At 37.7% G+C, this 16,312-nt stretch overlaps 2 protein-coding genes across 9 annotated transcripts in view; one reads left to right on the plus strand and one right to left on the minus strand.

Annotated features, from left to right (window-relative positions):
• LOC144612696 (uncharacterized) overlaps positions 1-2,941 on the minus strand; it is a 39,131-nt gene extending 36,190 nt beyond the window's left edge. For 2 of the 3 annotated variants that reach the window (XM_060610619.3, XM_078441474.2), the window contains exon 1: positions 2,491-2,941. In XM_060610619.3, coding sequence (XP_060466602.3) covers positions 2,491-2,911 — 421 coding nt within the window. In that variant the 5' untranslated portion in view covers positions 2,912-2,941. The remainder of the gene's footprint in view (positions 1-2,490) is intronic. The other variant, XM_078441475.2, reaches the window with a different exon arrangement.
• Positions 2,942-3,060: 119 nt separating this feature from the next.
• The window catches only part of YTHDF3 (YTH N6-methyladenosine RNA binding protein F3), a 40,183-nt gene continuing 26,931 nt past the window's right edge, over positions 3,061-16,312 (plus strand). The window contains exons 1-5 of one of the 6 annotated variants that reach the window (XM_078441469.2): positions 3,061-3,368; positions 3,852-3,876; positions 5,260-5,327; positions 7,198-7,343; positions 9,653-9,738. In XM_078441469.2, coding sequence (XP_078297595.1) covers positions 7,286-7,343; positions 9,653-9,738 — 144 coding nt within the window. In that variant the 5' untranslated portion in view covers positions 3,061-3,368; positions 3,852-3,876; positions 5,260-5,327; positions 7,198-7,285. Of the gene's footprint in view, positions 3,369-3,851; positions 3,877-5,259; positions 5,328-5,352; positions 6,111-7,197; positions 7,344-9,652; positions 9,739-16,312 lie in introns of those variants that run through there. The other 5 variants (XM_078441468.2, XM_078441472.2, XM_060610612.3 and 2 more) reach the window with 5 other exon arrangements.

Here is a 16,312-nt window from a genome sequence, read left to right on the forward strand (position 1 = left end):
GAGGTGGATGCTTAACCGACTGAGCCACCCAGGCACCCCTATACTTGTCACTTTAAATACAATTGATTCTTATTATTCTTGTGTTTCTGTACTTGCAAATGCCTACTCAGTTAAAATTTATTTGTAACCCTCAAATCAACACTCTTGTACGAGCTAAGGAAGTCAATCTGGGTAATTATGCACACAGTTTGGTATTAACTAGTTATCTCCCATGACCTACCATCCCCTTCTTCCTTGGTAGTAAACTCTCTGACACATGGCTACCCAGAATGTTTTCCAAGTTTCCTTCAACTAGGTGTTTTCATAAGACTGTTCTAGATAGTAGGAGGTAGACAGAAGTAGGAAATGCAATTTCTCAAAATGTCCATGAAGGAGAGAGACATGCTTTTCTTCACCTTGCTTTCTGTTGGTAGGAATATATGATGCCTGGAAGTTGAGCAGCCATCTTGGATCACAGTGTTATTGTGAGGACGGTGGACCAACAGGCTAGGAGTCTGGATACCTAACACTGTGACAACAGCCCAAGCCCTGGACTGACAATGTCCAGATTTATATGTATACACACACACACACATATGTATATATACACACATACATATATATACATATATTTACACACATACATATGTGTGTGTGTGTGTGTGTGTGTGTGTGTGTGTGTGTGTGTATATATATATATGAGAAAAACAGACCTCTAGCTTAAGTTCTTATTATTTGGGACTTGATGTCACCTGCAGCTGAACCTAATTTGAACTGATAGAAAAAGTCATGCAGAAATGCAGGGCCATCGCTTAGAGTTATAGAGAAGTAGAAGTCTACTGGATAAGGCACCGGGATGGCCGACGGGTAAATGGGGGCTGAACCCTAACCTACCCACTCCTTTCCAAGCTTTGAATAGTGTTTTGTTTACCAAGAGCCTGATATATACTGGTAGCCCTGTAGAAAAGTCAAATTTTGTCTAGAATCTAAACTCTAGAGCAGCATTTTCCAAAAATTTTTGAAAATTTCATCTGCATACTTCTGGAAGAGATGATTTAAGGTAGTCCCTTGAAGTACTTCAAACAATAATATTTAATACTAAATTAAATGGGCTTATATTTCATGGTAGTTACCACTCCATTCTGCAAGTTCAGACCTCAGTGCTAGGAAGCACAATAAGCAAGGAAGGAGACTGTTGAAGAGCAGAAAGAGAACAGAAAGCTCACGCAACATCATGTCATTAGGCGGCATTTTATGGTGGCTAGAGCACAAGCTCTGGAGCCAGACTGCCTGTGTTCAAATCCTGGCTCCCAGTGACTAGCTGTGTTATTCTGTTTCTTAACCTACTGTGTGCTAGTTTTTGCAACAGAACTGTAATTTAAATAATTACAGTGCCTGACATAAATGAACATTCACTCAATGAACGTAAGCTATTCCCACCATTCTGGTAATTGTTTAGCAAAGGAATCTGAAACTGGCCATGCTTGTTGGAAGCTCACTCTTTGCCAGGAATTGTACATATCTGACCTTACTTTATTTATTAGGAAACTAAGTCTTTGAAAGTTTCAGTAACTTTCCCAAGGTTATGCAACTAATTCTAGCCCAGTGAGAATTCAAACTCCAGTGGGTTGGATTCCAAAGCCATTGTTTTCAACAAAGATAATTAAGGACAAGGCCTGTAAGATTTCACAAGCTTCCTCTTGTATATTCTTTCCCCCCTCATAGCATGTAGCAGCAAACTCTTGGACGCAATAAAGTTCTGTATGGGAATGAAGAATGGGTACACCGCAGATTGAGAAGAGTAATTGGGTGGGAGAAGTCTTGGGAAGTGGCAAGAGTGATCAACCTGAGCTGAAATTCCACCTGAGTCCCCGGGACCTGTGGCAAAATAAGAGAGCATGGGAAGCTGACCTGATATGAAAAATGCCTCTTGGTGATTTACAAGAAGCAGTAAACTCTCAAGATAAGTTCCAGTTCTGTTTCTCAGTGCTTCTAAAATACGTCGTAGTGTAAAACACAAAATGAATCCTATCATTCAACAATTTCATACTTTCTCAATTATCACTTACTTGACGGCGTTTAAATAAAGAAAGAATTTACTAATCTAAATTATTTCTTTTTTTAGAGTCCGCATTATATCTGTTAGGCAAGAAATCTTTGTCTTTATTGCAAAGACATTATTTCAACATAAGTTTCAAAATCTTGCAAATCGGCTACTTTCGTTTTGCCAATTTGCAAAAGAGTCACTTTACCAGTTTCTTTTGAAATTAACTTTTCGACTGAAAAGCTTCGCATAACTATGCGTACCTTTGCCGAGGTAACTTCTTCGACAAAATCAACTTAACATTAGGGGAGGGGAACACAAGTGTAGGAATTGGGTGGTAAATTTGACTCCAGAGGTTAGGGAAGCATTGTGAGTTATTCTGAGCATGTGCCTGGGTTTTGGTGAGAACCAACCCTTGCCGGCGCACCTCCTATTTGCTTTTAAGTGTTAGTGCCCAGAGCTCTGACCTGGCCACTTTCGCTGCACGTGCGAACTCTTGCGGAAGGCCCAGCAACTCTGTCCCGAGGGTGGTTGACTCACCCAGCCGCCCACGTGGCCGTGGATGGCCTCAGGAGGCTCTGGCGGAGGCCCTGCCACCACTGCTCGCGCACCCGGGGCGGTGCGGCGGTGGCTGCGACGCTGCAACCCACCAACGTCCTCTCCGTCATAAGAAGGGCGCCGCCGGCCCTGCGCCTCCGGCCCGGCTCCGCAATCCCTGGCAGCCGCACTTCCTGCCCAGAGTGCGCTGGCTTCCCATTCCGGCCGGCTTCCCGCTACAGCCGCCCGCCGCGCGCCCCGCAGCATGCGAGCCCGACCAAAAGAAGCCGCAGAAGCGACCCTGGAAGGTGGCGCTCGCGGCCGCACAGGCGCACTGCCTCCCCGGCGCATGCGTCCAGGGGCCGACCCGCGGTCCCCGTCTCCGGTGACGTGGCGACGCGCAGGCGGAGCCAAGGTCGGTAGCGGGCGGGTGGGTGGGGGAGGAAGAGCGAGGTGAGCAGGGACGTCAGAGTGGAGAGCGGAAGGTCAGGGAGGCTCGGAGCGGAAGTGAGACTAGGGAGTCTGTCCGCCATTGTGGACCCGAGGAGCGGAGAGCGAGAGGGGGAAGAGCAGCCTGCACGCCGAGCAGTAGGGCCCCCTCCACGGACCCCCGAGCGCGAGGCCGTCTTTCTGGCTTCTCGGCGAGCGGCGGCAGCGGCGGCGGCTGGATCAGTCACTCGGCCGAGGGCGGCAGCCAACTGCTGTGAGTGCACGGGGAGAGGCCCAGGCGGCGGCGGCGGCGGCGGCGGCAGCAGCAGCAGCAGCTCTCGGGTTGCGGTGAAGAATGTCAGCCACTAGCGTGGATCAGGTGAGGGAGCAGAGGCCTCAGGCTCGGCGAAGGCCCGAGCCCCGGAGCTCCACCCTCGCGTGGGGCTCGGGCTCCTCCCCGTCGCCGCCGCTGCCGGCCCCATAACGGTGCTCTGGGCTCAAGTTGCTGCGGTCTTGCCGCCCGGGCCGGGGCGTGCGCCCTGCCCCCGAGCCTGCGGCCGAGGCGGGAGGCCGCGGGGCCGCGGTGGGTGGGGGAAGGACCGCTCCTAGGGGGCCTTAGGGCACATCTGAGGGCGGCCGACGTGGGGCTGAGACCAGGCGAGGTCTGGGAGACGGGTTTTGAGTGGCGGGTGGGAGGTTTAAAGACCGGGGGTGGTTGGGAAATTGGAGGCTATGGAGGATGTGGTGGGTTTTCCTCCTACGCGGATTGTTGAAAATAACTTGTCTTTGATAATGTCTTTGATTAACACACTTTCTCTCTCTTTTTTCTTCTCATTATCACACCTTCCGTCTTGCTGCGCAGAGACCTAAAGGGCAAGGAAATAAAGGTGAGTTTGAATATTTTTCTCTTATTTCTTAATGTTGGTTCGATGTGACTTCTAAACTTTGAGAGGGCCTTTTTGCACCATTTTGGGGGGTTGGTTGGTTTGTGTGTTTTGAAATGTAGGTTTAGAGAAATATTCATCATGGCTAAAGCAGCGAAATGCTGTCCCAAACTTCTGTGGTTCCCTTGCTTTGAAGCCACTTTCATAGAAACCAGAGTGGCAGGAGAAACAGTTTTCTTAGTTGTATCTCAGTTAAGGAGGGACTAGGAATGTGGTGACATGTCTTTAATTTTGCAATTTATCTGTATTATGTAACTTCTGCCACAAAAATTTCTACAAATGTGTGCAGATAAGTGGACATGTTGTTCGACATTGCTAGGTTACACTGGAGAATGCAACTCAAGTTGTATTCCATGTCACGTTAGTGAAAATTGTACTGTTAATCACTGGTTCTACTGAAGTCAGTTGCAATGAGGCAGTAACACCAGAGAGATCAAAACTGAACAGGCGCAGTCCTGGTGGCAAGGTGTGACTCAAGCTGGTATTTTAGAAAGGACTGAGAAGGAAATAGTTTGTGAGGTTTCTGCTACGGTGATATGATTTAGTCTTTGAAAAAAAAAAGTACTATTGAAAGTAAAGCATTAAAAAAAATAAGTGTATTTTGTGCCTCTTAATATGGAGAATACAGTCAACTGACTGAAACATTATGACATTAATCATGTGACATTAGTAAGTATAGAACAATAACTGCTTTCTTGGGACAGTGCCAATTAACATTACAGTGAATTACATATTTATAACATTTTGTAATGGGGCCTGATATCAGACTAAATAGAATTATGTTTCCTGTTTTTTATTTCAGTAGTATGGTATTACCTAAAAAATAAGATGTACAGTAGCTTTTGAGATACAAGTTCACAGTCTTTATTGGTGTTCTTTATACTCTTAGCGTTTTTATTTGCCTTTGCAAATTCGAAAAGAATAGGTTTTGAGTACCCAGCTCAGTTAATTTTCTTTGAGTTGTAGTGCATTTTATTTGAGAATTTGTACATACCAGATGAATGGCACTGTATCAGATACCATGAATTTACCATGAATTTCTTTTGATTAAGGATGTATTTTGGGGGAGTATGTACGTATTTAGAAATTTCAGTTTTTAATTTTTAGAGGTAAAATTTTAATTTTAGAATTATTTTCTGTTGTAAGCATAAACTTCAATTCGATGTTGTTTATTTTAAATGTTTTAAAATATTCATTTGTAAATTTGAAAAGAATGATCCATTAATTTTTTTTTTTTTTGCTAGTCTGCTCATGAGGAAGTATATAGACTTGGAGATATATGAAATCTGTGGTCATTATTGCCTAGCATAAATTATTTTATCCTAGATCTGTGGGGAGGTGGCACTTTGCAAGGCTATTTGAAATGCTAAGTGTTTTGTGTTACCTGCTCTAAGGTAAGTATGCAAGTTCAATGAAGTACATACTTGTTTAACAAAACAACATAAAGCATCTACAGCATTGTAAGCCATTACTGAACTAATCTGTGATATAGTCATTTCACTTAGGTGGTATCTTTGATGTTATAGTTGTAAATTACCTATGACACTATTGCATATTGACTATAAATATTTTTTGGTTATTAAAATTTTTTTGATCCATCCGTGTAACCTCTTTTAGATGTATTTAGACACACAAAAGTATTTATTTGGATAGCTCTTTATTCTAAGAAATTTTCTTTTTTTCACCCTTATTGTCCCGTTCATAGTTTTATCCATGGATAGAACAATGGACTGGGATCACTAGGAGACCTGTGTTCTAATACTTCCTGTGGCTACTGACTTGCCAAGTGAGCTTGAACACATTGCACCTTTTGGTCAGAATTTCCCCTTCTATCTATAAAACGAAAGTGGTAATTCTAGCTGTAAATCCTATTGTATGTTATGAGGAATGACAATTACGGACGGGAGTCCACTGCTCTGGTGGCCATTTTATTTGCTGGATTTCTTTTCACCTGCCTCACCTCATCTATTTTTAAGGTGCAGGGAGACTTTTTCTAAGACATGGCAGGAGGGAAAAACTCTACTGGCCTAAAAGTATTGGTAATCATTTAAGATGCTTTAAAATGGTACATGCCGCAAGTGCACAAATACACATATACATTACTTGTATTTTTATGCCCCTGCAGGGAGAATTACAAGGCGAAGGCAGCACTCCAGTGAACTGATACAAGTAGCTATGTGTGTGTTTGAGAAAAACTCCTGTGCCTTAGCTGACTTGGTTTTCAAGCTAGTAAAAGTGTTTTACAGTTATTCTGTTTACTTTTGTGAAGCAGAAAGCAAAGTTATTTTTCTTGAACTACAGCCTGAGTGGTTTAAGAATATGAGTACTAAACTTGAATTCAGAACTTCTCAAACAGAAAAAATATATGTTGCTGAGGAGTTGTCAGAGTTCTGAAAGCAGAATCCTCTTCAGTTGACTTAATATAATTTCAGAGATGCTGTATTTCTTTTCTGAATTATCTTCATTTGACAGTGTTAGCCTAACACCTGTCTGCAGTGTTTTTGATTTTCTAAGGCTTTTTTCCCTGCATATCCTTAAGGATATGCACTAACAGCTAAAATGTGAAAGGAATTCTGTATCAATCTCTTTGTAAGGCAAAAATGCTTTCATAGTATACGTTGTAATTCTGGGTGTACTTTTTTTGGAAGTTTGAGTTCTTTTTAGTTAATAGATTTTCTTTATATTAAATATTAGAACTCTTTTATTATACGTGGCTAGGGTAGTACTGAAGCTTTGTAGAAATTTAAGGCTAGTTAACTATTGGTCCTTTATTTATTTACTTATATCGGTCTGTAATTTAAAATTGATATTATATCACTGTTATTTATTAATAAGTAGAAGTTTTGCTTGCTAGGATACAAGGGAACCTCTCCTTTTCCCGCAGGCACCACGGATAAAAGTGTCAGATCCCATACTCCTAGTAGTCTTGCTACCAACTTTCTCCTGTGCCTTAAGTGTAAAAATAGACCAGTACATGGAAAGGAGTTTATCTTTGCCCTCCTCTCTCCCCCATCCCTTTCCAACAGAGGGACAGAATTGCTTGGTACAACTGCAGGTTAAAAGAATTAGGTTGAATTTGGCTGTTATTTAGTGTTTCAGAAAAGTAGTAGAAAATGCAGTATTCTTTTGTGTCCTCTCCCCACACTCCCTCTGGAAATGATTGCTAAGCACTTTATTGTCATTTTAGGCTTCATTTTATTATTAATCCTCAAAACATTCCTGTAAGGAGATAGAGGGTATATGGTATTGTCGCTGTTTTTGTAGGTGGGAAAACATGATGCACAGATCTGTTGACTTTCCTAACTTGATGTAGTCAGGACCAGAGCAAAGAATCACCTGGCTCCTAAGGCCCATGTTCTATCTTGATTTGACTCTGCTTCATAGAGCAGAGGAAACAGGCGAAGAATCATGTAAGTCATCTGTTCTTTTTTCCCTGAAGAACTTGTACAGACTATGGAACTGGCTTGGATTTCTTTACTATTTAATGGCTTTCAGGTTCCAAGACATTAGTTTGTCATTAAGTAATGTTCAAAAACTACAGTCTTTAAGACAGCTGAATTTCTTAAGGAAAGGTATGGTTTTGAAACTCAAGGGCTAGCCTATTCAGATTCTAATTTAATGCAAATCGCTTGTCAGTATTTGTGCAGTACTTTTGATTAAATATTTTTTTCCTTAGATTGACGTACTCCTTGAATAATCTTTTAGGACTTTTTAGACATATTCATGCATCACTTACGCACAGACTGTATATTTACTTAGTACGTGAGAATATTTTGTTCTTAGTCTCAGCATCTTAGAATTAGAAGAGAAAGAATAGAACAGAGGAAATGAGTAAGAATAGCACTGTAATATACATTTAGATGGATTTTAAGGGGGTACTTTTTTTTTTGTTTACTATATGAGCAGTATGGGCTAAATTTCTGAGAATCTAATGAATATAAGAAATAGATAGTTGTAATTTTGAAATGGGTAGCTGTGTCAGATAATAGTACGTACTAGTGTAATAGTCCAATAGTGTAGTGAAGATTTTTTTTCAAGAGAGACTAGACAGACCCCTTCGATGAAGGGGTGGTAAAGGAGAACAGGTATGTTAGAATCCTGTGGGCTGAAATGATTAGCCCAGCAGAAATAACCTAAGGTACCACCTCTTTATTTTTGGTTTTAGTGGCTGTTAACCTGTTTAAATTCTAGGGAGCATATTTAGTTCAACCTTGGCTCTAATGCAATCCTTACCAAATACAGTTAAACCACCCCGGTGGAGCCAGGATCAAGGTGACCTTCATGTTGCTCTTTTGATATTTGAGGGCAACGTAGCATCATAAGAGGTCTACTTTGAAGGCTTCACAGAGTAGTATCATTTCTTTGAGTGATCATCCCTACTCAGTGGGTGGCAAAGAACTAAGGTATTTCACCTATCTTTGCTCCCGTGCCACTGTCAGCTTATAATACTACACTTTTGGTTATCTAAACTCTTTGGAAAAATTAGGGTAAATCAAAATGTAATGATGCTATAGAGAAACACACAACTTAAATCTGTACCCCCAGGTTTAATTTATAATACTTTGTGACACTGTATTTTTAAGCAGTAAATTTTCACATACTGCAGGGTTTTTTTTGTTGTTGTTTCTGAGGGATTAGTCAACATCCGTTAGAAACTTTCAGCTTTTTTCATCTCGCATGTGTTTCAGAAGTAGAATAGTATATTTAGAGAGTGTCATTATATCAAGTTTTAGCCTTGTAAAACTTCTGTTTATGTGGTCCTAAAGAATTTTTAGTCTTATTTGGATCTTGTAATATTTTATGTGAAATAATATCCAAGATTATTGAATACTGTCATTGAATCCTCAGATCAATGAGGTAGGTACTAATAATAACCTCTTTGTATAAAGAGATAGAGTTAGAGAGGCTGAGTCACTAACTAGATATCACTCAGCTTCTCAGTGTTAGAGTTGGGATTGGAACCCAGAACCTTCTTCTAGTCTGTATTCAAAAGCCCTCTGAGACAGCAGTCAGAATGACAGTTTTATAGAGCATTTTTGGAAATGATCTCTGAACAAATAAGGCATTATAAACCATTCTCTGGTTTTCTGATGTGTTGGAAGAACAACCATGGTTCTCTTTAGTGTCTTAACTTTATTTGTGCTTCCAAGTGAAAGTCTTTATAATATTTTGGTTTAGAATTAAGACCCCTTTTCTTTAGATTTTTTTATAATTTATTCATTGTGATAACTGCTTCAGTGAACTTTAGCCACTTTCTTTAAGACATTTACTCTGACTTTACTTACAAAGAAAGTTAATTTCGTTCTTTATTTGCCTTTATTGGACTAATATAAAGATCCAACAAAGGTAGAGAACATTCAGGATTCTATGATCTACAACACTATTTGAAGTTATTTTAGATTCAAATATAATATTAGGGAACCTTTCCAACAATTTAATTGCTTACTACCATGTTGATATTGGGGTGTTTACATTATGTTTTTGGTAATGGGAGGTGTATATAGTTTATGTAATCTTGGGTATATACAAGCTTTGTAAGTTTTTGGTGACACATAAATATTTGTATCTAAATCAAGTTAAATTTCTAAGAGGATTTTTTAATGAAAAGAACAACTCAGGATAACTTTCTGAGTTGGTTGAAAAATACTGAAAATTTTAGGTTATTCTGTCAGTTTCATAAAGGTAATTACCACACATCTAATATAAACATATTTTTTAGTTTCAGTACAAAACGGTTCGATTCATCAAAAAGATGCTGTAAATGATGATGATTTTGAGCCATACTTAAGTAGCCAGACAAATCAGGTAAGTCTGACAGTCCCATATTTAGGAAATTAAACTTACATTAGTATTAATTGATTTTTCAAATAGATGTCTTAATTGAATGAGGCTAACCATAACATGTATTAATCTAGTGTGCCTGCATAATAGCGAATAGCAGTTGCAGCTTTGTGGTACAGGAGAATTCTTTAGAAATTCTACCTGGCTGAAACTAGAGTGCGAAATACAAAGATTTGAAGATGGACATTATTTGTATGCGGTGTGGTTAGATTTTTTTTTGAACGTTGAGAGAATTTAACCTTCTAATGTCGCTGCCATGTCTTTATAGCCAAAGCAAATTACAAGATTTAATTAGCTACACATTTGTGGGAAAGGACTAGTTTATGCCTGAAATTTTTGGTTAATACAGTGTTTTCTTTTCCAATTTGAGTTTTGTTGGTAATTAAAGTTTTAATACAACTAGGTAATGTAGGGAATAGAAGACTTTATAAACATGCTCACCTTCTATGTTATAGGCTTGGAGAATTTCATAAAATCAAATAACTGGTGACTCTTGAGGTTCTTTTATGTTTGGATTTTTCACAGATAATCCTGTGAATTTGTAAACAGGTATAATTTAGATTTCAGCATTGAAAAACAAGAGTATTCTTTGGTTTCTGTATACCATATCTGCATCCATTTGTTTATTAATAAAAATATGTCCTCACTAGCAACAAATTTAAAAAAGAAACTTTCATTGTTAACTAGTGTCTTGGGAGAGAATATTCTGGAATGAAGACTGCTTTTGTTGTTTTGCTTAAGAAACAGTAGATGAAAAATGTACCTTGAAATCTTAACCTCTAGATTTTGTTTACATTGTAAAAGAATAAGGAACCAAATATTATTGCAGACCTTTACAGTTGTAGGGAAAATTTGAAAAGAAGTAGTTCCCAATTTGTGGTATGTAGGATTATTTTCAGGACTGTGGAGCGCCATGGTTATGTTCAATCTGATCTACCTCTTGGTCATTTCTTGTTAACCACCCCCTCCTATCTGTTGATCTACATTCCTAGCTTATGTTGGGAAGAAGTAAATAAATGAGAAAATAAAAATGGGTGATAAAATCTATGAAAGTTTGGCTGCTCATAAAAGAATGAAAAAATTCATTCCATACTTAAATAATCTAACTTTCTGATCTCAATAACAGATATTTACTTTCCACCTGAAGGTTGTCAAAGAATGCTATCACCGGAAAATAGAAGAGTATCTTTGTTTTGAATTGTAGTGCAAGGCTTAAAAGAAATATATACGATATTCTATTATATTTGGGCCCATACAGTAATCTCGGTTAACATCTCTTAGGGCAGTGTTTCCAACTTTTTTTGAGTTTGCCAACTTATTTTGAGAAATTCTGATACTATGAGGTATAGTAGATATTTTCTCAAAAAGGTCTTCGTGATCAGATAAATTTTTGATATTTTAAATTTTAAATATTTGAATTTTTTTTGCTACTTGATTTCATACTCGACTATAATAAAATGATTTTCTAAAGCAAGGATGCAGTTATGAAGATCCTCTGACTGACTTGTTCAGCCTCTGTTTTCAAGGTGTTTTAATGGAAGTTAAATGTTTGAAAATTACAACCAGTAAGAATCCTCTTGTTTTACTTAGTAACAGATCTTGTATAATTTATTTGTCACAGGGGCTTAGAGGATTGGTTTTTTTGGCATTCCACAGAGGTGCTTCAGGTCTGCCTAGGGAAAACCAGGGAAGGGCACCCGTGATCCCACCCATGCAGCAACCAGAGCTGTGCCCTTCCTTCTTTTGTCTGTTTTATATATTGGAATTCTGCATAAAATTGGACTTGTAAAAAAAAAAACTTTCAAAGTTTCAGAAAACCATTATTTTTTTAAGAATTAAAGGTATTTATGTAGTGAACCCAATTTTAAGTTTGTCTCATAAAAGTTTCCTTATGTTGGGATAAAAATACCTACAAAGGTTTGTTTTGTGGTGTTTAAATAGAAGGTTTTAGGTTTTATATTAAATTGTTACTATAATTTGAATGTATATTCATATGCTGTTTATTTTTTTTATAAATTTTTTTTTTTAACATTTATTTATTTTTGAGACAGAGAGAGACAGAGCATGAACGGGGGAGGGTGAGAGAGAGGGAGACACAGAATCTGAAACAGGCTCCAGGCTCTGAGCTGTCAGCACAGAGCCCGACGCGGGGCTCGAACTCATGGGCTGTGAGATCATGACCTGAGCCCAAGTCGGCCGCTTAACCGACTGAGCCACCCAGGCGCCCCTCATATGCTGTTTAAAGAGAAGTTTTAAAATTTGATGCCAGTAAGGGTGTATTATCCTCCCTCTCCTAGTCAGTACTAGTGAACAGGTTTTAGCAATTATGTTTCTGTAATACTAAAAATAATTATCTGTAATCAGGGCACACATTTACCTTTTAAAGAGTACTAACACTGGAATGTTGAAAACTGGGTTTATTGGAGATAAAAATTGAAAATTACCTGAAATCTTAGGAGTTTCACAATTTAATCTTAGGAGTACAAGAATTCAAGTTACTCATAATAACACCTAGGTAAAAGAAAATTTTTTAAAATGGACCTTTTAAAGCAGGTTTGTGAAAACTAGAATTGTTGGTGAAATATCTCAAGTAATTATTCACAGATTACAGTTATGCAAGCATTTATATTTCCTTGCACTGATCTAGCTGAGTAATTGTTTAATTAAAAATTTTTGCAGTTAGATGTGTAATATATCTTTAAAATTAAATGCCTTCATCTGGCTTTAGTATTATAAATAACAAAAATGAATCTTTTATCTGGAAAAGTGGTTAATGTTTTTGGCTAATGATTTAAATTGTTTTGTATACTTAGATCTAATTCGTATCAAACCTAGGGATACTTTAACACAGGTTGTTGGCCTTCTGTGGTAGAGTATTCTGTTTTCTAGTGCTCAGTTTCTTAAGGGATAATTTTTATAGTAATTTAGAAAGTAAATGTTCGTCCTTCAGGTCTTAAAATTAGTCTTCTAAAGTTCCTCAGAATACTCTGATGATTAAGTTGATTGGAAAATTCAGGTTTAACTGGTACTGTTACAGATGCCATGGAATTTATGCATACAAATTTGAAGAATAAGTTGGAAAAATGAAGTTTGAGCTTGTCTGCTTGTATATATGGGGAAATAAATTCCTAAGCATGTTTATCAGAGAAGTGGCATGGAGAGTAAGAAAGTAAAAAATATTTTGAATTTTGTTATTCTGAAAACTGCCCTTAAAGTTTGCATTATCTCTGCCTGTTGGAATGATTTTCTAACTAATAATTCTATATTGCCACTCAGCAGTCCTCTTAAAGTCCGAGTCTGATTGTGGCACTGTCATGTTAAAGAGTAACCACAGCTTCACAACAGTGGATACGTTTATTATATGAATGGCCTTAAAATTGCTCCATTTCCCTCATCTTTGGTCAACTTTCTCCATCTAATATGCTTGGGGAAATAGGACTCATTATTTTCTGAAAAAGTATTTTCTGAATATCTTCCTTTATGATCTGTTTTGTATTTGTGTTTATGATTTATACACAGACATACACAGACTCATGTCTATCCCTTCATGATTCTTTTCTCATTCTCCCAGAAAGTTTTGCTTTGGTTGTACTTCCATTATAGTACCTGTCAAGTTGTAGTGTACATGTGTCTTCCTCACTAGACCTGGGAAGTGGTCCAGGTCAGAGACCATGTTCATGTTTGTGTCTCCAATGACTGGCATTGTATCTAGCACATAGTAGGCATTAAGTATTGAATGAACGGATTGGGTTATCTGCTAGAATTAAGGAACAAAGAATTACAGTTGATGAAATATTTAGGTTAACTGGGTACCATGTATAAAACATTTTTTGTGACATCCTTATGATTAGATATGTGTAGAGAATACTTTTTGAAAAGCACAATAATATTTTTTAAAGTATTAGGAGAAAATACACATAAGCATTAAAAGTGTACTAGACATGACCCTCGAGGTCATGACCTGAGCCAAAATCAGGAGTCAGACGCTTAACCAACCGAGCCACCCAGGTGCCCCTTCACTTAACTTTTTAATTCAGAAGTGATTTCTGGAGTTTGAAGTACCTCAGGTTCTTAATGGAAAAGTTTTTGTTTTTCTCCTTACAGAAGTACTTTTATTGGTGAATTGTGCCTTTTCCATTTTAATTGAACTTATGAGACATTTATAGTCTTCTTTCTTGGAAGGAAAGTTAAAATGGATCTTAGGTTGCTATAAGTGAAAGACTGGTTATAATTGAGTTGTATTAAAATGTCTCAAGTCAGAGCAGTGATCTTGAACCTCTTGTTCAGGTTTTCTTAGAGATACTAGAAGAACAATTGATCTATTTCATAAGGCTAAGGAATAATTATTAGAAATGATTTAAAAATTTTAAGGAAGATCTTTTCATCTTTTCTGTATTTTAGTTTCCAGATTAAAAAAAAAAAAAACAAACCACAAAACTAAAGGTAAAAGGCTTAAGCTCCCATACTTCATATCCATATAGCTCTTTGTAGTTAACAGAGTAGATTTTAAAAATCTTTACAACTGATAAGACCAGCAGGTGTTACTCCCATTTCACCACCAAAGAGTCAGGGTTAGAGAAATATGATCTGAGAGATCACTGACACAGAAAGTAAAAGATTAAAGAATTGAGTCTGTGTCCTTAGCTATTACATCCCAACAGCAGTTTATACTCTTAAGATATGGACTAGGTCTGAAATTATATCATGTGTTTGGTGATTAATTTACATTTTAAAGGGGTAAGTTGTAGTCACAAATGTAACTGTCGTTGATTGAATACTTAATGTGTTTTAGACACTGTATCTTTATTTCCTTTTAGTAGATGAGAAAAAAATTCAGAGTTTAAGTAACTTGGCTACTTTCACATAGCCGATGAGTACCTGGTTTGTGATTCGAGTTCAGATACCTCATGACTTCACTTCAACCTTAGGTTAAATGGCCTCCCCAGATTGTGTTTCTAAGTTTATGCTCTGGGTAAAGGGTCTGTGGATCTCTTCTTATAAGTATCTTTTGTTATATCCAATGATTGTGCCATCACCTGTACTTACCTATTGTTATTTTTCCCCTTCCAAATAGTTTTTTGATAGTGAGGGAAACATCAAACATTTCAACATCATTTGGTTTAAAGATTGCATATCTTTATCAAAGAATATAGTAAAATTTCACTATAACTGACCAATTTACAAATAATGAATAAACTATTCAAGTGATTATTTGAACATAAACTGTTCAATTGATTGTCTCATTATAACCAGGTTTGAAGTAAAAGGTGAAAGTAAGTTTTGAGTTGTTTTTTTCCATCATCAGTAAGTGGAACTTTTGTTCCTCTTCACTACCAAGGTACATTCCTCTAATTGATATTCCACTTAGCTAGCAATTAAAAACTTATCTTAAATTTAATATCTTTTTTAATATTACTATTAGCAGAACATCTTTTTTAATATTACTATTGAAGCTCTACTAATTCAAAATGTGTTGACCATATCTTTTAAACTCTGAAAGTTTCCTATAGTTTTTTTTTTTCTTTTTCTTTTTTTTTCTTTTTCTTTTTTTTTTTCTTTTTCTTTTTCTTTTTCTTTTTAATTTTAATGTTTATTTTTGAGAGAGACAGAGTGTGAGCAGGGGAAGGGCAGAGAAAGAGGGAGATACAGAATCCGAAGCAGGATCCAGACTCTGAGCTGTCAGCATGGAGCCCGACGTGAGGCTCAAACCCACAAATTGTGAGATCATGGCCTGAGTCGAAGTCGGATGCTTAACCGACGGAGCCACCCAGGTGCCCCTCTATAGTTTTGTTCTTACTAGAACCCAAAATGAAGCCTTGCCTTTAGAATCTGATTAAGTACTTTCATGGGGCTAAAACTGCTGAAAGAATTGGAAAAATAAATGGTTAGTGTTGTTTGATAAACTGCAGAAAGCAGGCCAGTTACCCACTATACTGATGAAGTGTAGGTGGTGGAAATAACACTGGACAGCTCTATAATCAGATCGGGGACAGCAGTGTGCCTGCTTATTAGCCAGAGCTGTCTGTTTGGTAGCCCTCATGGCTAACCGAACGCATTTTAATTTAAACTTGCCGTTTTTACAAAGTCTGTAATTGAGAGGTGAAGTAGTAAAAATTACAATTAAAAAAACGATGGAAAAGATCTCTAATAAAAGCCCCCACACCCAAAAGTGTTTGGGCCTGTTCCAGCCCCACAGGTAACAAAGTTGGCAAAATTTGTTTCCCCAGTCTCCAAAGAAAATTGGCTGGTTTTTTAGGAATGAGTACAGATGAGACCATCAGTTAAAACAGGGTGGACAAACTATAGCCCAGGGATCAGATCCACTCTATGCTCTGCACTCTGAAAAAACCCCTAAGCTAGCAGCCTATTTACCCTTTGGCCTTTAGTTTGCTAACCTCTGAATTATTATGGTTACAGATAAGTTAGGAACTTGGTATGTAACTGTGTGAAATTTCTTATCTGTGATGGTGAAATAATATTCAACATAAGTTAGAGGTGTCATTTTGCAAAAATTTGATTATGAAGAGTTCAACTTTAA

This window comes from Panthera onca, chromosome F2 (genome assembly GCF_046562875.1).
Source record: "Panthera onca isolate mPanOnc1 chromosome F2, mPanOnc1 haplotype 2, whole genome shotgun sequence".
In the NCBI taxonomy this organism is placed as follows: domain Eukaryota; kingdom Metazoa; phylum Chordata; class Mammalia; order Carnivora; family Felidae; genus Panthera; species Panthera onca.